Raw genomic sequence first — 24,889 nt, 5'->3', positions numbered from 1 at the left:
CCCTTGGAAGGCTATTCCAAAACTTCACTCCTCTGATGGTTAAAAACCTTCATCTGATTTCAAGTCTAAACTTCGTGGTGGCCAGTTTATACCCATTTGTTCTTGTGTCCACATTGGTGCTGAGCTGAAATAATTCCTCTCCCTCTCCTGTATTTATCCCTCTGATATATTTAGAGAGAGCAATCATATCTCCCCTCAACCTTCTTTTAGTTAGGCTAAACAAGCCAAGCTCCTTAAGTCTCCTTTCATAAGACAAGTTTTCCATTCCTCGGATCATCCTAGTAGCCCTTCTCTGTACCTGCTCCAGTTTGAATTCATCCTTTTTAAACATGGGAGACCAGAACTGCACACAGTATTCTAGGTGAGGTCTCACCAGTGCCTTGTATAATGGTACTAAAACCTCCTTATCCCTACTGGAAATGCCTCTCCTGATGCATTTTCATACAGAGAAGGATGTAAGCAGAGGGGAAGCCCATTATAAACTTGATTATGACTAACAGGGAGGAATTGTTTGTGGGGATGGAAAAAAATTATGGTGATCATGAATTGATAGATCCTATGATCCTTGGGAAAGGAAAGAGTGAGAGCAGCAGAATCAGAACAATGGATTTCAAAAAAGCAGACTTTAACAAACTCAGGACTGGTAGATAAGGTCTCTTGGGAAGCAAATGTAAAGGAAAAAGGAGTTCAGAAAAGCTGGCAGTTTCTCAGAGGCAGTATTTAAGGCACAGCAGCAGAATATGTGGATGTAAATAAAAAAAAATAGGAAGAATAGTATTAGGCCAATATGATTACACCCGGAGATCTTTAATGAGCTGAAAATAAAAAAGGAATCCTACCAAAAGTGGAAACATGGCTAAACTGCTGTGGATTAGTACAAAAGAATAGTGCAAGGATATAGGAACAAAATCAGAAAGGCTAAGGCACAAAATGAATTGCACCTAGCCAGGAATATGAAAGGCAATGTAAAAAGGTTCTTTAAATACATTAGGAGCAAGAGGTAGATGAAGAAGAGAGTAGGTCCTCTATGTAGCGGGGAACGAAAGCTGCTAATGGATGACACCAAGAAAGGTGAGGTGTTGAATACCTATTTTGCCTCAGTCTTCACTTGAAAGGTAAATTGTAACCAGATACCTACCATGATTGATATTAACAAAAGGGGTAAGGAGCACAAACCAGAAGAGGGAAAGATCAGATTAAAGAATATTTAGATAAATTAGATGTATTGAAGTTGATGACCTGATTAAATTCACCATAGGGTACTTAAGGAACTAGCTGAGATAATCTTGGAACCATTATCAATCATCTTTGAGTATTTATGGAGGATGGGTGAGGTCTGAGAGGACTGGAGAAGGGCAAAGATCCTTTAAGAAGGACCCAAGAAATTATATACTAGTCAGCCTAACTTCAATATGTGGAATTATTAACCAGTCAATTTTTAAGCACCCAGAGGATAATATGGTGATAAGGAAATAGCCAGCATGTTTTTGTTGAGAACAGATCATGCCAAGTCAATCTAATTTCCTTCTTTGACTGGCCTTCTGCAGTGGTTCTCAAATGGGGGTGCTGGTGGAGCGCCAGATGTATTTTGGTTGGGGGAGGGCATGCGAAGCTTTAGGGAAAAGCTTCGCACATTCGGAGTTTGGTGGCTTGAGAGCTGAGGGGTGGGGTGCGTGTGCGTGTGTGTGTGTGTGGAGGAGGGCCATAAACTACTACAGACACAAAGAAAGGCTGTGTGTGCAATCAAGTAAGTTTAAGAACCAGTGGCCTACTGGATATGGCGGAAGCTGTAGATGTGATATCTGGATTATAGTAAGGCTTTCTGACATAATCCCATATGAAATGTTCATAATCAAACTAGGGAAATGCAGTCTAGATGAAATTACTATAAGAGTTGGTTACACAACTGACTGAAAGACCATACTCGGAGTAATTACCAATGGTTTGCTGTCAAACGGGGAGGATGTACTTAGTAGGGTTCTTGGAGGGTTCTGTCCTCTGTCTAGTACTATTCAACTTTTTCATTAATGACTTGAATAATGAAGTGGAGAGTATGCTTATAAAATTTTCAGATTACACCAAACTGGAAAAAAAGAAAAGGAGTACTTGTGGCACCTTAGAGACTAACAAATCTATTTGAGCATAAGCTTTCGTGAGCTACAGCTCACTTCGTCGGATTTGTTTCCACCAAATGCATCCGATGAAGTGAGCTGTAGCTCTCGAAAGCTTATGCTCAAATAAATTTGTTAGTCTCTAAGGTGCCACAAGTACTCCTTTTCTTTTTTGCGAATACAGACTAACCCGTCTGCTTCTCTGAAACCAAACTGGGAGAAGTTGTAAGCACTTTGGAGGACAGGATTAGAATTCAAAATGACCACGACAAATTGGAGAATTGGTTTGAAATCAACATGATGAAATGTAATAAAGATAGGTTCAAAGTACTACACTTAGAAAGAAAAAATCAAATGCACGACTAAAATGGGGACTAGCAGGCTAGGCAGTAGTACTGCAGAAAAGGATCAAAAAATGATAAAAGGTTTAGAAAACCTGATCTCTGAGGAAAGGTTAAAAAAACTGGGAATGTTTAATCTTGAGAAAAGAAGACGGAGTGGAGATCTGATAATTTTGCAAATATATTAAGGCTTTTATGAAGAGGAGAATGGTGATCATTTGTTCTCCCTATCCACTGAAGGTAGGACAAGAAGTAATGGGCTTAATCTGCAGCTAAGGAGATTTAGGGTTAGATATTAGAAAAAGATTTCTAATTCTGAGGATAATTAAGTACTGGAATAGGCTTCCGAGGAAGGTTGTGGAATCCCTGTCACTGGAAGTGTTTAAGAACAGGTTGGACAAACACCTGTCAGGGATTGTCTAGCTATACTTGGCCCTGTTTCAGTAGGGGGGAGGATGGACTAAGTCACCTCTCAAGGTCCTTTCAAGCCCTACATTTCTATGATTCAATATACTGCTTACAATAAAAAGAAAAAGAATGAAAAGAGCAGTACAGTATATATAAATCTAGAGATACCACAACAGAGTGAAATTGGTAAAGCCCCAAACCCAAACATTTATGAATACCCTTTACTTCTCCTTAATTAAAAAATGCCCTTTCTTTGACAAGTTTTCTATGGCTCTCTTGCTTCTGTGAAATTAAAATGAGATATTTTTTAAAAATTGTAATGACGTACTGACTTATTAAGTTTTCAAAAGGCTAAAGATAAAATGCATTCTTTTGTTTAAAAAAATCAAAATATTTTAGAATTAACAAGCTTTAGTTTTAATTTTACAGTATTAGACAGGTCTGCTGGGATGTGGGAGGTCAAGTGAAGAATATTTACTCCATTAAAGGTATTAATAAACTATATGTTTTTGATAGTGATCAAAATGTCAAGCAGAATTATGGATCTCCTTTTTGTGTGGTATGCAATAGAAGTTAGATTACCTATCTGAAAGGTGAATTCTCTGAGAATAACTTCTGTCTTCTGTTTTGATAAGCCTTTCTGTGTGTTAATGCAGAAACCTAAACAAGCATATATGTCTTTGATAGTAGGCCTATTAGTTTGTAATCTCAAGATTCTTTCCTTACACAACTTTTGTTTTATTTGCTTTGCTTTGTTGGTAGGAGACATACTCAGAGATAGCTGGAATGCAGAGGTTTGGTGCCTTTTACATGGATTACTTGTACACAGTGGAAAGCACCAGTGGCAAAGGTACTCCTTTTCTATGTTTTGCCCTCCCTTGAAAAACAGAAAGCAAAGATTTTTTGACCGCCACCTGGGCCTTGACTAGCTGTCCTCTACCTTACTTCAGATTTATTTTTGCATTTGCTTGTTGGAACTGACATGTTTGAGTTTTCTTAGATTCTTGGTATTCTAACTTTTTTTTTCTCATAGATGATTGGAAAGATATTTTTTTATAATCAACAGCTAAACTTAAAGTAGTTTTCTACTAGTAGTACAATCTACTAGTATACTAGACTGAATTTTGTATAAAGTGTCATATTTGAATGACTTTTTTTAAAAAAACAAACCTGATGCTGTAAAAAAAAATTGAGAAATAATTCTAGTTTTAGAATATATTTTCTGTGATTTCTTATTTTATATATAGAAGATTTATATGACAAGAGCTTTGTTTCTTAAGAGTTAATCTGTTTTTGCTGCTTATTTTCTACTTGATGTCCTAGGGCCATATATTCTCCAGGAAAAAATGTTCAGAAGAAGAAAGTTACAACACCCAAATTACATGGCTAAGTGTGTAGACAAACCTACACATTTATTATTTTGGGATAGTGGGATTAGCAAATACACAGAAGATGGTGGGTTTAGAGTATTTTAATTATGCAGTTTGAGGATTTATGGGAAATATTGGTTCAAACCATATGTATATTTAGTCTTCTGCACCAATTATCAGCCATTCTTGAGCTTTCTAATTTTGACGTGTCTGGCTCATTTAAACGTTATCGTGTTCCTCTGAGGATAGCTAAAGCTACTCAAGGTTAGTTAATGATTCAGCATGTAGTATTTTTTTACATTATAGTTTTTCTATAGGTAATTCAAGGTCATTTTCTCTGACCGAATACCCTGTAGAGCTGCTATTCCATAGCTCCATCCCTTTGTTGGGTAACTACTTCTTTCCCCACCTGCATTTAAGGGTGAATAAATATTATTGCCATGGGGGTTTTCTGGTGTGTACTTGATGGGCTTCTGACCAAGCAGATGTATTGTACAGAAAATCAGCTGTTTTCTGTATATATGCTTACCTGTATGCTGCGGAACTCACAATTGTCTGTTGTAAAAACAATTTTCACATATATAGGATGGCGATATCAGCTGGGGAATGGTGAACAGATGCACTGTTAAAGAAAATATTTTGTTCTTATGCAAAGTCCTCAATTTAAAAAGACACACTTAAGTTTAGTACCTCTAAAACTGGATTTTTTTCAAGTGTCCTGTGCATATTCCCACTCTCAAGATGTTCTGAACTGGTGCAGTCTGATCCCTAGAGCTTTAACTAGCAGTAGTCATTAGGGTGCTCACTCCCCTCCTCTCCCCTCCCCTCCCCTCCCCTCACAGAATGTCAAATGTTCCAAGGCAAGAGTATAAAAGGGGTGTGGCCCTCCAGCTGCCTCTGTTCCTTCCAACTGCGACCAGCTGAACCTTTTGTAGGCAGCTCAGGTATCCTCTTGGATCCATGATTAGTTAGTTAAAATCTTAATTGTTAGTAGCTATAGAGAGTTTAGTCTTATAGTTAGTAATAGTATAGATAGTTGTTGATGGAACCAAAAAAGACGCATGGTTTCAAAAGATATGTATCCTGTCCGGCGATGTTCATGGCATCTTGTGCACATGTTGGGTGCCTGTCATGTTTAGGGGAAGGGAACTCATCCTCCAAGTGCTCAATTTGCTGTACGTTTACCTCAAGAGCAAAGAGAGAACAGATTACAAGCAATCCTGTTGCAAATAATCTTGGCTGCAAGGTCATCTGGAACTGGCAAGTTGATCCATAGACGTGTCTGGCTCATTTAAAAGTTATCGTGTTCCTCTGAGGATAGCTAAAGCTACACAAGGTTAGTTAATGCTTCAGCATGTAGCATTTTTTTACATTATAGTTTTTCTACAGGTAATTCAAGGTCATTTTCTGGATGGTTCTGTGGGTAAAAAAGATGTCACCTTTGTTGGACTCTAAGGTCTGGTGACAGGGCCCAGAAAAAGAGGAAAGCCTCTGAGGTGTCGGCTTCTACATGTAAAACCAATCCCCTTGATAACGATTTATCTACCCAGGCAGATGTGAGTCTCCCCTCCCCTTCCTCCCCCCAAACCCACACCTTCAGTTCCTTCTTGCCGGAACTCCGACAGAAGGAGGTTGGATCTTGGAATGGACACAAGCAACACATCTCGAAGAACGACAGTTACACGGTCAGCTACGAGGGGTGGGTAATCTTTTTTCTTCTTTGAGTGCTTGCTCATGTCCATTCCATGTTAGGTGACTCCCAAGCAGTACCTTTGGAGGTGGGCAGGAGTTCATGGACATGCAGATTGCAACACAGCTCTGCCAAAGCCAGCATCATCCCAGGCTTCCTGGGTGATGGCATAGTGGATCGTGAAGGTATAGATATTGAACCATGGTGTGGCTCTGCAGATGTTCTGTATAGGGACATGTGCCAGGAAAGCTTCTGATGCTTGAGTCCCTTCATCCTGTCAACCACTGCAATGAAAAGCTGAGTAGACCTGACAGAATGCATATTATATGAACCCCCTTACTGATCAAATGAAATAAAATGTGGTTTTGGAATGTCATGCTGCACATTAGTGTAGATTTATGGTTTTTAAAATATGCAATAGTTCCTCAATTTAATAGGTGTTTCTAAAGTATTAGAAATGTTTTTTTTAGGGCCAGATCTTCAAATGATACTTTACCCATCCTTCCATTTATACACATACAAAATTGCAAGTGAAGTTCTTGAGCATTTAACATTTGTCAATACAACAGATAGAATTTACCCACACACATCCTTTCTATACTTAATTTGTACTCAACTTTTTTTGCAAATGAAGTTTGTACAAATTCTGTCACTTGTATATACAAATAGTAGTACTCAAAAATTATGCATACAAGTGATATTTTTTGAAAATTTGGGCCATTATTGTTAGGACTTTTGATCCAAGTTGCACACAATGTCTTGTATAAAGTTACGTCCCCTTCTTGTTGATCTTCACAGTATGGTATTCCCCTTCTCTTGAACAACTGGAGGTCCACAAGATTTTTGGCTGTTAGTCAGGGATTGCTTCCCAGGCTTGTCTGAGGAAGAATGCACAGGCTTGGATACAGAGAACATTGAAACAGAGGACAGACTCTAGGTTTCCCTTTTAGTACAGCCTTTCACAAGATTTTAAGAGGTTTAAAACTAAATTTTTAATATTTTTCAGTGCTTTTGTTTTTTTCCTCAAAACTGCTACCTTATTTCACTTGGATTTCTAAGCACGTTTTATGGGATTAGTTCCTTTTCCTGCCTCTCTCTCCTCCTGAAATGGTAAACAAAAACAGCAAGTGGAAGCAGTGGAGAATAAATGCTGCCATTGCCGAACTCCTTACAGGCTGCCAGACTGGTAGGGACAAAGGTGGAGCTATTATCTAGTATGTAGGCGAGGTCCATGCAGAGCGAGCTAAACAGATTTCAGGGAATCTGTGTCTCTATCTGGAGTATAGATTAGGTCTATTCTGGCCCAACTGAGCAGGCTGCAGGAGAGCTTCCTTCACCAAAACTAGATAAGATCCAGTGACAATTTACCAGAGATACAAAAATAAACAAAAAAACTTCAACCTGAATGATGGACCCCCTACTTCCAGAGATGGCAGAACTGGCAAGAAAGCTTTAGAGTGCCTCCTGAATCATGGGAAAAGTATAGGTCTCTCCCATAACAACCAGGAGGAAGAAATTATTTTTTCCAATTAGTGTGTAGGTGAGGTTTCCCCTTCAAGATGGTTGAGAAGGCTATGGAGAACGCCATCCCCAGGTGACATAACTGCAATGCCGTATCCACCCGGAAAGGTGCTAGCTCCTACTACAACCTCTCGAAAAGGCAGATGCGTATCTGTGCAGCAGGTCTGATTCCCACGCTCAAACTGCTTCCTTTTTGCAGTTCCCTAAAATATGTCAGTCTAGACAGATTGTCACTGAGGAAGTTGACATAAATTCTTCTGGTCATGAGGTCCATGGAGATATCACATCAGTGACCATCTTGCTTGAATTGGTTTAAAAATTTCAAAAATGCAAGGGTACAAATCCCCCCCCAAGTTATTATTTAATCTCAAAATTTACAAAGAACATTGGACAGATAGACAAGGTTTCACAGCTGTGACTTTAAGTATAATCTTGGTTCCTTTTTTAACAGGAAAGCTGTTAACTTCTTGTTTACTAAATTGGCTAAGTAAGCTGACTGCCAAAACAGAATGAGCATGGTGACAGAAAACAGCCCACCAGCCTAACATTTTTTTACTTTAATAAAAAAATTGGGATTTGGGGCCTTGAATATTCAGATTTTTTAAAAAAGAACCTATATAAATTCAAACATTTTTAATGGTGATCTCAGGACTGTGGTCCACCGAAGTAGGGGAGGGACTATAACTTTGATGGAGCTCTGACATCAGATAAGCTCTCCTCTATTTCTAGCAGGTGATTCTTCAGAATCTTCTGTTTCTGACTGCTCAATATTATGGTATATTTAAACCAATTAAAAAACCAAGAGATCATTAGCTATACATAGGAGAAAATGTTGGTTGCATCCTGGGCAAAAACTCACACTGTGGGGATCACTTGACTGAGCAGAACACATGCAGACCTTGGAAAATGAAGCCTGGACCAGTCAGCCCTCCAGAGCATCATCAAAGTTAGGTCAGCAGTCCACTGATGAACCTATTTGTGTCCAGGCTCAGTTGGAATACCAAAAGGAGGAGAGAAACAGAAACAAAAACCTTATTTTATATGTTTCAGAGTAGCAGCCGTGTTAGTCTGTATTCGCAAAAAGAAAAGGAGTACTTGTGGCACCTTAGAGACTAACAAATTTATTAGAGCATAAGCTTTCGTGAGCTACAGCTCACTTCATCGGATGCATCCGATGAATAAATTTGTTAGTCTCTAAGGTGCCACAAGTACTCCTTTTCTTATTTTATATATGTCCCCAAGGATCTTCTTTATGTCCTCCCTCTGATAGTGAAGAGGGTAAAGAATATTGTGAAGGAACAGGCCACAGTGATTATGATCATCTCTTAATGGCCCTGCACATGTTGGTTCTCAGACCTGATTCAGATGTAGTTGGAACCCTCCTATCAAGCTCCCAACACAGAAGGGGACACTGAATATTTGCTTGCATCCAATCAAGTGCTTCTAAAACTATATCAGTGTGAAAATGGGGCAGAAGAGAGCTAGAAATACTTGGATATTCTAAGAAGGTGATAAATGCACTCTTAGCATCTCAGGGTATGTCTACACTGCAATGTAAGCCCAGGGTTAGTGGAACTTGAGCCAACTGACAATAGGTTAGAAAACCTGGGGCTTGAGCATCTACACTGATTGCTAACCCCACATTAAGAATTTTCTAAGCTGTGGCTCTGGCGTCCACATTGTAGCAGACAACCCAGAGTGAAACCAGCTATATCCCAGACTCTCTAGCACCCTCCTGAAATCTCCCTGCTCTAGGCCTTTGACCGTGGTGCACTGTGGGAAAACTTTACTGTCCACATGCATATTACAGGAAGTTTGAACAGCTCACCGATACATCCTGCTGATCAACCTGCAGGAGGTACCTTTCCCAGAACTTCCCTTGCTTGTGATTTCACTCCTGTGTCAGGAATTGGGCAAAGCTTCCATGAGGTGCTTGTGGACATTTCAGTGCTGCTTTCTGACCCCACCAAAGGCACTGACAGAGTGTATGATGGAGCAGGAGGTGGCAGAGGGAGAGAAGTACCCAGGCATGGCAGACTCAGACTGGCTGATGCTACTCATGATGCTCAGTATAGCTGCTGATGCTCCTTGTGTAGACTGGTGCTTTTGCCACAGGGCCACATGCAAAGATTGGTGGGATCACACTGTCATGAAGACCTGGGATGATCACCAGTAACTCCAGAACTTTCGTATGAAGAAAGCTACATTTTTGTAGTTTTGTGAGCAGCTTGCCGTGATCCTTCAGCATAAAGGCATCCTTTCTGGTGCAGAAGTGGGTTGCTATAGGCATCTGGAAGCTGGCTACCCCAGACTGCACTGTCCATTGCCAACCAGTTTGGTGTTGGGAAGTTGATTGTGGGTAAAATGGTGGTGGAGGTTTCTGAGGCAATCAGGTGTGTGATTTACCCCAGAGTGGCAGGCTCAAAAGATATCCTGATGGCAGGCTCAAAAGATATCCTGATGTGATTGCTGGCTTTGAGAGAATGGGGTTTCGCAACTGCCTCAGAGCCATAGTTAGCCCTCGTCAAGGAGCATATAAGTATATAAATAACAAAGAGTACTACTCCATTATTGTTCAGGTTCTTGTGGGCCACAGAGGTTGATTTATTAATGTCAAGGTGGGTACACTGGGAAAGTTCATGTTGTCAGTGTTTTGTTACCCTGCAGGAGTCTACATTCTTGGACAGGCTGGGACATTATTCCCACCAAATGACGTTGTTTATAAATAGAGTTACTGTCCCTGCCATTATTCTGGCAGACTCCACATTCCTCCTTTAGCCTTGGTTTATGAAATTGTACCCTGATTTTAGAGGTCCTGGCAGGTGTAGAATGGTTACTGAATGTGCTTTTGGCATATATGGAATATATATGGAATATATTGGCAATGTCTACAGATGTGTTTGGATGCCAGGTGTCATCAATGCTGTCTGCATTGCTGTGGCTTGCTATGCTCTTCACAATCTTTGTGAAGCCAAAGGTGAGCCATTTCCCACTGAATGGACCTACAATAGCGAGAGCCGCTGAATCAGAACAGTCAGAATTTCAAGCCCCAGTTGTATTTGGGACAAATTATTTTTCCATCTATGGACTTCCTGGAGTACCTCTAACTGAAATGGACTAAATTTGCACATGAAACACATTTTCACCTTCCCCATCCCCACACAGTTCTGTTCATTACAAACTCAGAAGGCGCTCTCATGTGTTGGCAGCTGGGTGATCAGACGACAACGGAAGGGTCAGTGCTGACTCTGTGAGCTGCTGCTGAACATCAAGGGATGGGGGTTGTTTCCATTTTTCTTTGGAGTTGATTGGGGATTCTTGGGATAGGGCATATGAATTTGGTCCATTAAATGGTGAGATACTTTTGGGTACTCCCAGAACCTGAGTTAAGGGGGTGCTGTGTTTACACTGCAAAGCATTAGAGCTCAAAACCTGAGTCATGACTTGACTCGGGCTCACAGCCTGCAGCTCCTCAAAGTCCTGGAACCCTGGGTCCAAGCCCTGTTTTAGCACAATTTGTGAGTAAACAGAAGGGGGGTTAGGCTTTAACTGGAGTCTGAACCCGACCTTACACTTCAGTGTAGACATACCTGCAGAGGAAATTATATCTATGGAATCACTTATGCAAGTATTAGCATTCCCAAAGCCAATTAAAGTGAAAGACACAATAGTTTTTACAAGACAGCTTGACCATGGAAATCAAGGATTACGTTTTGGTGAGACAGGTGTTTGCAAGGGAAAGGTTTGGAAAACTCCAAGAAACCAAGGTGAAATTCTAATCATCATCACCTTACCAGATTCCCACTAACCAGTTCTCCAGTAGTACACAGTAATAAATACTGTGCTGCAGGCTTTCATAAAACCACCTTCCCAGCCATCACAGGCTGTCTCTCTATTTATTTTTGTTTTGGAAAAAGTATGTTTCCTATTTGGCACCACTTTGGTCAGATGGATTTTGGAGTTTGGTGTGCTACCAGTTATCCAGATACCATCCAAATATGATAGCTCTTGGAATGGACTAGGCTCTCATTGCTCATCTTTGATTCAGATTTTTCTTGTGTTTGTATGTTTGCTCTATTCTTTTGTGTGTTGTTAGAGAAATGGGCTGGGAGTCAGTTTGATCCTGGTTCTAGTTTTGTGTGACCCTCAACAGGCCATTTGATATTTCAACTCTACAAGGACACTATAAAAACTGCTGAATCACTGTAAAAAAATCACTGAAAATGAAATGAACCTTAATGGACTTTTCCTGAGTAAATATGCTAAGGAAAAGGTGAAGAAATCTTTTAATGAATAGTGTAAAAAAAATAAAAAGTTACAAAACCTAAATCACTAAAGTTAGAAGAATTTGGCTGAAGTATTTTACTATAAAATAGTTTTATAATAATGTAGTCACTATCATCTAATGGTTGTCCAGTGGCCTGTGTACAATGAGTTGGTGGTTTCAGTCCATTTCTTCCAAATGCCTGTATCACAAGAACTACCATCACGTTTAGCTCTAATTGGTATACTTATTGGTGGTCTTAGCACCGAGGCCAAAGATCAATTGGACATGGAGTTTGAACAAACCTTTCATCCTTGGGGTGGTCCTTCAAAAACAGGACTGAAGTGCATTGGTGACGAAGTTTGCATTCTCACTGCCAGTGCTGTACCTCGTGTGGATGAACGAGAGAGATTTATCTCCTGGAGCTGTCAATCCAGTTTCTATTACAATAACATAGAGTGAGATTCTCAGTTCTGCTCAGGCCCCTTTATGCCAGGTAAAAGGGCTTTAAAAGCACCAATTCCAACTTGGTGGGAATTCCTGTGGTGCAGGAACTGAGGTCACATTAGAGTTTATTAGGATTGGGGCTACAGTGCCACACTGCAAAGATTTTGAGCAGCACAGCTATCCATAGGCAGCTGGTATCAGGCTTCTGTAATTTAGACAGTTTCCTGGGACTGCCTAAATTATCTGGGAATGTTTTTGGCTTCCAAAAACAATAGTGTTTCCTCCCCGAGTCTGCTCTTATATATTGCACAGCACAGAATCTCATCCTTAGTTTTCTCAACATGAAAAGGAATAAAAATTCTTAAAAATATAGATTAACTCTGTGTTAACAGAAGTGTTGCATTTATTTAATTATGTTTCCTGTGTAATTTTTTTTCCTAATAATAAATCTGGGGTCGTAAGAGCTGTATCCAAAAATAGACAACATTAATACCTTGATATTCCCAATTGTTATCATTCATTTTACTGACTGAAAAAAATACACTTTTATTTAGTTTCTGGAAATCAGCAAGACCTTTCTTCATCAAAGAGTGAAGATTTTGTAAATGTGCAGGAGATGTCTACGAAAAGCCTCATTGTAGGTCCACTGGATCTTCGTTTGGATAGCAGTGCAGTACACAGGATAATGAAAATGATAGTTTGTGCTGTGGAACATGAATATGAGCCATATAACAAACCCAAACTAGGTATGTTGCTTATTTAATTATGAATGTTTTTTTACATATAATAGACCAGATTCAGCACTGCTGAAAGGTGCAAACTGCAAATTGTGGAAGTGGGGATGCAGAGAGGAAATTTAATCTCTGCCTGTCTTTTCATGGGAGTCACACCAGCAAAGGCTAGGGAGTGGGTAAAGTGAATCAGTATATGCCCTGGCAGTCCTAACTATGCCATTCTCTGACCAGCACATACTACTTTTATGGCTATGCTGTTTACCTACAAGTCCCGTGGTGGGTGGAGGCTTTGCATCATCACAACATCCACACTCATGAGTGTACTTTTCTCCTCTAAAGTCCCAGAAAATAAAAGGAAACCCTTAATGTGGGTTAATGTTTATGAAATAATGGGATTAAACAGAAAATGGGAATGGACGCTAATTATGGCCTGCTATTAAGATAAACATTTTAGACAAAACAGAGAGCCCATGTGCATTTTTCACTCTACAAGTGTGGATTTCCAAGTGAGGAAAATAATTCATTATTATTATATTGAGCATTAAGTAGAACCTAATGTACAAAGGATAATATTCCCAAATATATATAGAGAAAGATTAAAAAATTGCATCTTTTAGTAATCCACAAAAAATACTGTACTAGACACTGGAGAAAATTACAGGTAATTTTAGGCCTGTGAGCTGGACATCGATTCCAAGCAAGATAATGGAGCGGCTGATAATGGTACTCGATTAATAAAGAACTAAAGTGGGTAATGTAATTCAAATCAAATTAACATGGGTATGCGGAAAATAGATCCTGTCAAACTAACTTGATATCTTGCTTTGGTTGATAAAGTTAATAGAGTTGATTTAATATATTTAGACTTTGCTTAGGTGTTTGACTTGGTATTGCACCAACATTTTGATTAAAAAACTTAGAATGATATAAAATTAACACACCACACCTTAAATGGATTAAAATCTGATAGATCTCAAAGTGTAACTGTGAGCGGGGAATAGTCATCAAGTGGATCTGTTTCCAGAGGGCCCTCCTGGAATCAGTTTTTCGCTGTATGCTGCTGAACATTTTTATGAATTACCTGGAAGAAAATGTAAAATCATCACTAATAAAATTTGCAGAAGACACAAAAATTGAGGAATAGTAAATTATGAAGAAGACAGACCACGGATTCAGAGCGATCTGGGTGGCTTGGTAATATGGGTGCAAGCAAACAATGTGCATTTTAATATGGCTAAATGTAAATGTATACATCTAGGAACAAACAATATAGGCTATATTTACAAGATAGGGGACTCTATCCTGGAAAGCAGAGACTCTGAAAAAGATTTGGGGGTTCTGATGGATAATCAGCTGAACATGAGCTCCCAGTGCAATGCTGTGACCCGAGGAGGAATCTTGAGTAGGAGTAGATAAGTTATTTTACCTCCGTATTTGGCGCTGGTGCGACCACTGCTGGAATATTTTGTCCTGTTCTGGTGCCCACAATTTAAAAAGGATATTGATAAATTGGAGTTGGTACAGAGAAGAGCCATGAGAATGATTAGAAAACTTGCCTTATAGTGATAGACTTAGAGAGTTCAATAAGATCATAAGGACATAACATAAGAATATAATCTATTTAGATTAACAAAGAGAAGGGAATGGGTGTCTTAATTACAGTCTTTGAGTATCTATGTGGGGAACTAATGTTTAACAATGGGCTCTTCAAGCAGAGAAAGGTATAACTCAATCCAATGGTTGGAAGGTGAAGCTACACAAATTCAGACGGCAAATAATGTAAGGCATACATTTTTAACAGTGCAAATAATTAACTATTGGAATGATTTACGAAGGGTTGTGATGGATTCTCTGTCACTGGCAATTTTTAAATTAAGATTGGATGGTTTTCTGAAAGATATGCTCCATGAATTATTTTTGGGAAATTCTGTGGCCTGTTTTATACAGAGAGTCAGGCTAGATGATCACAATGGTTCTTTCTGGCCTTAGGATCTATGAATTTTAAGGTAATCCATTTACTTATTTTAATCGTATGCCGAATTTATTTGTGTAATCGTGATTGATTTTAGATATTGCGGAAGGAAATAGAACTATGCCAAACTTGGAAGAAATAGCATCTTTGGAGGAATACATTCCCACTCGACTCACAAGCTTTACCATTCTTAAGTGCACCATTACAATCTATATGGCTGAATTCAATTTACTGGGCCATTTGCTGCCTATAATCATGGGACAGAAGGTAAGATTTTTATCTACAGTAAATTTTATATATATTTGCTCAATTTGTAATACACCCCCCCCCCAAGATTAAAGTACATTAAGGTTGCATAGTCAAGCATTCATTGTCATGGTTACAGGATTAGCTACATCTGTGTCCTCTCTTTTGGCTCTCTGAGTACACTCCCTCAAGTCCTTTGCCCATGCCTTTATATTCTCCCTTTCTTAGACCAGGCCCTGGCTACAGTACTTTGTGTGTCAACCAATCTTACGCAGCAGGTCCAAATAGATTTAGTATCTTCCCTTCAGGAGTTTGTGACCAGTGGTGTGTACAGTAACCCAACAACCTTCTCAAAACGCAAGTATGATTTATCATAACAGTAGGAACCAAAGTATTTGAAAACAACAATCAGTCTACATGCATGTCTGTTTTACCATTCCTTGATGGAAGTCTCAAGTGGCCTAAAGAAAAGGAGTACCGGTGGCACCTTAGAGACTAACAAATTTATTAGAGCATAAGCTTTCGTGAGCTACAGCTCACTTCATCGGATGCATTTGGTGGAAAAAACAGAGGAGAGATTTATATACACACACACAGAGAACATGAAACAATGGGTTTATCATACACACTGTAAGGAGAGTGATCACTTAAGATAAGCCATCACCAGCAGCAGGGGGGGGAAGGAGGAAAACCTTTCATGGTGACAAGCGAGGTAGGCTAATTCCAGCAGTTAACAAGAATATCACAGGAACAGTGGGGGGTGGGGTGGGAGGGAGAAATACCATGGGGAAATAGTTTTACTTTGTGTAATGACTCATCCATTCCCAGTCTCTATTCAAGCCTAAGTTAATTGTATCCAGTTTGCAAATTAATTCCAATTCAGCAGTCTCTCGTTGGAGTCTGTTTTTGAAGCTTTTTTGTTGAAGTATAGCCACTCTAAGATCTGTGATCGAGTGACCAGAGAGATTGAAGTGTTCTCCAACTGGTTTTTGAATGTTATAATTCTTGACGTCTGATTTATGTCCATTCATTCTTTTACGTAGAGACTGTCCAGTTTGGCCAATGTACATGGCAGAGGGGCATTGCTGGCACATGATGGCATATATAACATTGGTAGATGCGCAGGTGAATGAGCCTCTGATAGTGTGGCTGATGTGATTAGTCCCTATGATGGTATCCCCTGAATAGATATGTGGACAGAGTTGGCAACGGGCTTTGTTGCAAGGATAGGTTCCTGGGTTAGTGGTTCTGTTGTGTGGTGTGTGGTTGCTGGTGAGTATTTGCTTCAGATTGGGGGGCTGTCTGTAAGCAAGGACTGGTCTGTCTCCCAAGATCTGTGAGAGTGATGGCTCGTCCTTCAGGATAGGTTGTAGATCCTTGATGATGCGTTGGAGAGGTTTTAATTGGGGGCTGAAGGTGATGGCTAGTGGCGTTCTGTTGTTTTCTTTGTTGAGCCTGTCCTGTAGTAGGTGACTTCTGCGTACTCTTCTGGCTCTGTCAATCTGTTTCTTCACTTCAGCAGGTGGGTATTGTAGTTGTAGGAATGCATGATAGAGATCTTATAGGTGTTTGTCTCTGTCTGAGGGGTTGGAGCAAATGCGGTTATATCGTAGCGCTTGGCTGTAGACAATGGATCGAGTGGTATGATCTGGATGAAAGCTAGAGGCATGTAGGTAGGAATAGCGGTCAGTAGGTTTCCGATATAGGGTGGTGGTTATGTGACCATCGCTTATTAGCACCGTAGTGTCCAGGAAGTGGATCTCTTGTGTGGACTGGTCCAGTCTGAGGTTGATGGTGGGATGGAAATTGTTGAAATCATGGTGGAATTCCTCAAGAGCTTCTTTTCCATGGGTCCAGATGATGAAGATGTCATCAATGTAGCGCAAGTAGAGTAGGGGCATTAGGGGACGAGAGCCGAGGAAGCGTTGTTCTAAGTCAGCCATAAAAATGTTGGCATACTGTGGGGCCATGCGGGTACCCATCGCAGTGCCGCTGATTTGAAGGTATACATTGTCACCAAATGTGAAATAGTTATGGGTCAGGACAAAGTCACAAAGTTCAGCCACCAGGTTAGCCGTGACAGTATCGGGGATACTGTTCCTGATGGCTCGTAGTCCATCTTTGTGTGGAATGTTGGTGTAGAGGGCTTCTACATCCATAGTGGCTAGGATGGTGTGTTTAGGAAGATCACCAATGGACTGTAGTTTCCTCAGGAAATCGGTGGTGTCTCGAAGATAGCTGGGAGTGCTGGTAACGAAGGGCCTGAGGAGGGAGTCTACATAGCCAGACAATCCTGCTGTCAGGGTGCCAATGCCTGAGAGAGACTGCTGAATTGGAATTAATTTGCAAACTGGATACAATTAACTTAGGCTTGAATAGAGACTGGGAATGGATGAGTCATTACACAAAGTAAAACTATTTCCCCATGGTATTTCTCCCTCCCACCCCACCCCCCACTGTTCCTCTGATATTCTTGTTAACTGCTGGAATTAGCCTACCTTGCTTGTCACCATGAAAGGTTTTCCTCCTTCCCCCCCCCCCGCTACTGGTGATGGCTTATCTTAAGTGATCACTCTCCTTACAGTGTGTATGATAAACCCATTGTTTCATGTTCTCTGTGTGTGTGTATATAAATCTCTCCTCTGTTTTTTCCACCAAATGCATCCGATGAAGTGAGCTGTAGCTCACGAAAGCTTATGCTCTAATAAATTTGTTAGTCTCTAAGGTGCCACCGGTACTCCTTTTCTTTTTGCGAATACAGACTAACACGGCTGCTACTCTGAATCAAGTGGCCTAGTTTCTTCAGACATGTAAGTGGGTACCTATTTCAGTCTGCTCTCCCAGAACAACTACTGAACAGTCAACACCTCTCTCTATCAACAGTCCTTTTAAAAACTGCTATAGTACTTTGTTCTCTTCAGTTTCTGGCCATTGGCCTGGGTCATTAAAACTGGGCCTGCAAGTTGGCGGAATCCAGGTGGTAGAATCTTCAAACCTAATAGTTCGGGTATTGTCTTTTACAACCCTGAAGTGTTTACTGTGGGTTGGCTTATCTTGAGCCACAGTTTGCTTCCTGCTTGCTTTTCCTTACAGCCTGTTATACCAAACTATATATTATACAGTAAATATCCCAATAACAGGGTCAACATACCGTATTCATAAATTATTACAGAGCAGCTCCACTTTTGTCAAATTCATATGCTAGGAAATGCCAGAATTAAGTTTACCTATGCAAACTTGTCTTCTTGTGCCATATGCATTATGATACAGTGTTTAATTACATGATCACATACTACTTTTTACATACTTCTATACATGGAATTCCTGCCTCATTCATTGCACAGGGTGAGAAGGTATTAAGTGAACCGTGGTGCTATGTGGTATTGCTTTTTATTTCAGTCCTTGAGTATGTGGTCTCATGATTAACTTACTACACACCATCCAATATTTATATTGAGTATGAGTTTGTTTCTTCACAAGATTTCTGTTGCACTCATCACCATAGTATTTGGTTGCCTCATAAACATTAATTCATTTATCTTTATAACACCCCTGAAATGGGTGAAATGGGGCTGTAGCCAGGTGTAATCCACTTCTGCTGCCTTGCACCACAGAAACCCGTGCAGACTCCATTGGTTGAGTATCCACACAGTGCTGTTTATGTTCTCTCCACCAACACCTTTATATTTTTGTGCAACAATATTATTTACTCTGTCCCTTGTATTCTCAGCCCTCTCTCATGGCTCAAAGAAAAGAAACGGTTGCCCTTCCCCCTGAGATCTCTCTGAGTGGGCTTTGCTAGCCCTGCTTCTCTCTCCTGCACTTCCTTCCTATACCTTTTTTTATCATCTGATGGGCTAATTAATCTTTTAGCTCACCTAGTCTTCTGTCCTGATTAGCAAATTACATTTAATTCCCCAATCAGATCTCTCTGGGGAAACTAATTAGTACACAATGATCAGAGTGCTGACTCACCTGCTAGCTGCCAGCACTTTGTCACATGGGGTAATAACATTTTCTTATTTTACCGATAGAGAACTGCAGTGCAGAGAGATTTAGTCCAAAATTAATTAGGTGGTTCACAAATTTTTGGGTGTCTCAATAAGTGGGTGCCCAACCTGAGATAATTAGGGCCTGATTTTTTTCAGAGTTGCCGAGCAGTTGGGAGTTCTGTGTGTGCAGAACTGAAAATCAGACCTTAGGTGTCTCAGCTCGTACACCGAGGAAATGGAGAACAGTTTGTGGCTACGTATGAAAATTCTGGTTTAAATGACTTCCCTAACATCATACAGAAAGTCTGTGTCGGGAATAGGGATGGAACCCTGTGCTCACAGGTTTCATTCAGCACCTTAATCACAAACACATCTTTTCTCTTCCTGCAGGCCCCTTCCTCATTCATTTTACATTTAAAAAACATTGTCAGTCAATGAGGCAGGCATATTCTCAACAGCCTTGTTGACAACACATCCATGTCTGTGTGGTACCCTGTGTACTGAATGAGACAAGAAATTGTTTCCTTGGAAAAATTTTGCAGTGATATAATTAAAGATGGTTTCATAAAACATGAACAGAAGAAGGCATGTAGCCTTAATTCTGTCATTTTCTGGCTTTGGAGTGCTTGATTTTGCAACCTTACAGTGTTCGTTTAGCATTATTTTTGTATGGAATTTCCTAGGTGTTTTTCAGGAAGAAAACTGAAAGGAATCAAAGAAATTCTATCATGTGCAACTGTTATTACTCCCCACAAGCATTGTCAGCAGGAATTAAACCCTGGAACTTGAGGTTCACTATGCAGACCTCTTCCATTTGAGCTGAAGGAATAAACAGCAGTAATAGACTGTTATCCTCCATGTAGGGGAGCAGTGGGGATGGGAAACGTGAGCAGAGATGAGACTGTATGCCAGGGTGGTGGAGAGAGGGGGACCAGATGAGGCTGGATGGGGAGAAATGGGACTTGCTGGGCAAGGAGCTGTGGGGTGGGAACTCAGTAGGGTTGGGTAAAGTGACTAACCTGGCAGTAAAAAGGAGACTGGGTGACAGGGAGGAGAAATCTTGAAGAGCTGAAATTGGGACAGGTTACATGAAGGAGAATGGGTCCAGTATGAGAAGTTGGGGTGACAAAGAGACAAGACAAGGACAGGTTGTGAGAGTATTGGGCAGAAGAGTCTGTACCCAATAGAGCAACCTCTCCTTCAGAGTCAGAAATGGAACCCAAGATTACTGAGTCTCACCATTCCTGTGATGTCAACAAGTATCTGAGAAATCCACTGAAAACTTTTCATCTCCTGCTAGTGCTGGTCCACATAGAGAATGGCAACATATTACTGCATTTGGTTATATAGTTACGTCAAGTTGCAGAGGTCTGTGTGGTGGATCTAAAGGTTCAAACCCTGCTGATGACTCGTGTGGGTTTCAATATAATTCCATATGGTAAAATGCTGTTTTTTTCAGTTTCCTTTCGTAAAAACCTACGATGATGCACACAAAAATACCTGTTAAAAGTATGCTATTTAGGTACTGTATAGGTTTCATACCACACTCATCACTATGATATCTGAGCACCTTCCAGTAGTGCATTAAACGACATGCATACATATGTCACACGTTGTTTGTTCTCTCATCTTCTCCCCAGAGGGAGAAACGTGCAGTGGAATGCCCTGTTTTGCTGGGGTTTTGTTTTAATTTATTTTTTATTTTTGTATAAGTGGAACTGTTGCTGTGTGTTTATATTAGAGAAGGCAAGGTTAAGGAAGCGTGCCTTGCCTTTGGAGTGGAAAGTGGTAAAATTTGTGATGGCACTTCATTCTTTTGTGAGATAATTCCACACTCTTGGACTGCCTCTGAAGAAAGTTCTGTCTTCTCTACAAATGAGCTTTATCCTTATTGTTGAGAATTTCATGGTACCAGAGGAATGTATTTGTCAATCATGGTGTTTGTCCTGGACCTTTAGATAGTCTGTAGGTATCCTAGGCCCAACCCTTAGAGTGATTTGAGAAGAAGGTCCAGACCTTGAAGTTGATTGGAAGCCATTGTAGTGACTGGAGGACAGGCATAATGCAATTGCAGAAGCCTCAGTTGCTCATGAGATGCTCTGCAATGTTTTGTACTAGCTGGAGTTTCCTAAGTGCTGAAGGTTTCATGCCAAATATTGCATTGCTATAATGCATCTGAGAGGTGATGAAGGTGTGAATGGGTGAGGCCAGATCGGCATCTGCCAAGATGGAACGGAGTCTCCTAGCCAACTGGAGATCGTAGAAAGTGTTACTTGCACTTTTACATGCACTATTGCTATGTGAGGTTTGAAAGTGAAGCACACAAAAGTTAGGAGATGTGAGAACTAAGGTTCCCTGAGTATCCTGTTCAGAGAAGGAGGCGGGTCTAGTAGAAAAAATAGTATGTGATCATGTAAATAAAGACTGTTATAATGCATATACACAAGAGGGCCAAATTAAGGTTATATAGGATACCTTAATTCTAGCATTTCTTTACTTTTCAGTGCTTCACTTTGCACTGCGCATTAACTTTCTTTTAATGTTTGTCTAGTAAAGTAATTATATGATGTATGGTAGTGAAACGTATGAAATAAATTGCGTGTATTACGTACTTTTAGCCTCAGCTTACTTAGCCCACCAATTTATTGCCCTCATGACTATATATAACATTCCAAACCATTAAGCAGTTTGAAACAGCTGCCATTTATTTAATCAATATACCTGAAATGTTACCTTCTGTCCCTCAATTTTGGAATTCTTATCTTCACCCAGATTACTCTACCTGAGACCCTGGATGGTCCTGAACCAGTCATAGGTTTAAGGTCTGATATCGCTTGATACATCAGGGTTAGAAGCGAGCTATTAACACTAGAAAGGGGAGAGCTCCAACTTTTCAATGGGAAACAACACTTCTGTTGTTCTGGAGTGAGTCAAGAGATAGGACTTGAAAACTCCAACACTTTTCTGACTATCAAAGCTATTTTAGAACTTTTTAAAATGTCTCATTTATAATTCTTCATTCCCTCTGAGACCTTTACAGTTGGGCTCATGGTGTTACTAAGTGAGCCTGACTTCACAGCAGAGGTGGGCAAACTATAGCCCGCGGGCCACATCCGGCCTGTGGGACTGTCCTGCCTGGCCCCTGAGCTCCTGGCTGGGGAGTCTAGCCCCTGGCCCCTCCCCTGCTGTCCTCCCTCCCCCACAGCCTCACCGTGCTGCACTGCCAGCGCTCTGGCCCGTCGCTCCTGCAATGCAGTCCGGGCAGTGTAGGTGGCTCCGGCTGGGTGGCAGAGCTGCAAGCTCCTGCTGCTCTGAGCAGCATGGTAAGGGGGCGGGGAGTGGGGGGGTTGGATAAGGGGCAGGGGGCTCTGGGGGCAATCAGGGGACAGGGAGTGGTTGGATAGGTGTGGGAGTCCTGGGGGGGGCTTTTGGGTTGTGTGTGTGTGGGTGGATAGGGTCGGAGCAATCAGGGGAGAGGGAGTGGGAGGGTTGGATGGGCTGGGGTCATGGATAGGGGTTGTGTCAGTCGGGACAGGGAGCAGGGGGTGTTGGATAAGGGGTGGGGTCCCGGGAGCGGTTAGGAGTGGGGGTGTGGATAGGGGTTGGGGAAGTCAGGGGACATGGAGCAGGGGAAGTTGGATGGGGCGGAGGTTCTGGGGGGAATCAGGAGACCGGGAACAGGGGTTTGGATAGGCATGGGAGTCCTGGGGGGCCTGGGGTGTGGACAGGGGTCGGGGCAGTCGGGGGATAGGGAGTGGGGGGTTGGATAGGGGGTAGAGTCCCGGGTGGCATTTAGGGGTAGGAATCCCAAGAAGGGGTGATCAGGGGACAAGGAGCAGCGGGGGTTGGATGGGTTGGGGGTTCTGAGGGGCGCGGGAAGTGGGAGGGGTGGATAGTGGGCAGGGGCCAGGCTGTTTGGGGAGGCACAAACCCTGCCCTCCATACAGTTTTGCAACACCGATGTGGCCCTTGGGCCAAAAAGTTTGTTCACCCCTCTTTACAGGCTGTGGGATATGAAAAATAGCATCAATACAGAAATTATAATTCTCCCTGCAGCATTTGCACTTTTAATTGGACTTGTTAGGGTGGAGTGAAGGGCTTGCTTGTAGTTTAGTCTCTTTTTGAGTTATGTAGCCATCTCAAACTCAAGCTGGTAAAATCTTTACAGCGGACCATCGTGTATTGTGTATAAACATTTAAACTTTATAATGGGGCATCAGTGTTCAACCAATGGTGGCTTGTCATTTCTTATGCTAATGCTAAGGTGGCCAAAGTGTGCAGTTCATGGGTGATGTGTAGTCCAGCACATATCTGAATCCTTTCTTTTTTTAAAGACACTCCACTACTAATTTACAATTAGCTAAGTTTGTTAATTTTATTTGGCTAGTAACTTTTCTTTATCAGGTTTTGGTTAAGATTTAATTGTACCCAACTTAGATGTTGATGTCCTCTGATCTACTCCCCTCATACAGTCAGAATATTTTTCATGTTTAGGATAATGGAGATCTAATGGTTTGGTAGTAGATTCTTAAGTCCCAGTATGGGTGATGGCAGCCATGATGATGAATCTTACTTCCACTTCTGTAGTTAGATCCTTTGACAGCTTCCTATAGTTAAAGCCAAGTTAAACAGGATGCCAGTTGACCACCAGAAAAACAACATTCAGGTCAGGTAGAAAACCTTTCCATCAGAATGAATCAATAAAAACACATAACTGGAGTCCTTGAAGGAACGTTTCCTGTCTTTCTCACACCATCTTTGTTGTGTAATATAGCAATTTTGTGGCTTCACTGGGGACCTTGAAAACTCCTAATCAGTTTTTAGTTGAAATGCATGCAGTTTGTACTAGCTTTTATCTCCAACTTCTACTTATTTCGTAAACAATCTTTATGTAACATATTTTTGAAAATTAAATGCATTATTTTCTTATAATAGTTAAGATATCTGGCACATTTATAAAGACTGGATAGTGCAGAGTGATGTAAAAGTTATATCAGCAGGAATTTGGGGGCATTGTATTTTCAAGTGGTGAAGCAATGAGTAAATAACCTTTTTATAGATTAGCATACTGCACCTTCACATACTGTGTACATGAAAACTTGTTACAGGAAAATTATTTTAGAAGTGTTTCAGACTCTAAAAATTTTATTGATAGAGGTATGAAGTCCAGCATAGGGTATTGCAAAAGTTTGTCTTTAGAATACTTTTTCTTTTTCTTTCTAGAGTTCAAGTGGTTTGTTAAATGCTACAAGCTTCCAGCCTTTACGGCCTTTGCCTGCTATTAGAATATTGATGGACAAAATTAACCTGGAACATTCTGTGCCAATGTATGCTGAACAACTTGTGCAAACAGTCAGCAGCCTTAGCCAGCCTCCTGATAACCTGCTTCATTACTGTTATGCACACTGCTACCTTAAGGTAAAAGAAAATATGAAGTGTATTTATTATTAAAGAACGCTGAAAAGAATTAATGCAAATACAGACAGTCCTAGATGCTAAGAGTTGTGATCTCCCAGAGCACGTGCAGTTTTTCCAAAGAGGTGTATGACAAATATCAAGGGCTTGGTTTTGCACTCTTAACTTAGGCAAAATTTCCTATTTCCACCTTTGTAAGGAGTACAGGCTGAAGCCCCAGGGAGCTAATTTTTTATTGTTATTTATTCAAATTATTTGGTGAAAACCTTTGCAAAATTGGTTTTAATACTAATATAGTTAATACATTTGTAACAAATCATTTTTATACATTCTGTAAGATGCTATGACGAACGTGTTTCATACAAAATTGTTACAGTA

General features: G+C 40.8%; 1 protein-coding gene across 19 annotated transcripts in view; it reads left to right on the top strand.

Annotated features, from left to right (window-relative positions):
* Nucleotides 1-24,889, top strand: part of VPS13B (vacuolar protein sorting 13 homolog B) — a 921,736-nt gene that overhangs the window by 169,770 nt on the left and 727,077 nt on the right. For all 19 annotated transcript variants that reach the window (XM_038388370.2, XM_038388367.2, XM_038388371.2 and 16 more), the window contains exons 12-15: nt 3,623-3,710; nt 12,707-12,898; nt 14,956-15,125; nt 24,320-24,514. In XM_038388370.2, the coding sequence (XP_038244298.1) occupies nt 3,623-3,710; nt 12,707-12,898; nt 14,956-15,125; nt 24,320-24,514 (645 nt within the window). The remainder of the gene's footprint in view (nt 1-3,622; nt 3,711-12,706; nt 12,899-14,955; nt 15,126-24,319; nt 24,515-24,889) is intronic.

Source organism: Dermochelys coriacea, chromosome 2 (genome assembly GCF_009764565.3).
Source record: "Dermochelys coriacea isolate rDerCor1 chromosome 2, rDerCor1.pri.v4, whole genome shotgun sequence".
Taxonomy (NCBI): domain Eukaryota; kingdom Metazoa; phylum Chordata; order Testudines; family Dermochelyidae; genus Dermochelys; species Dermochelys coriacea.
This window is presented reverse-complemented; position numbering and strand designations above follow the sequence as displayed.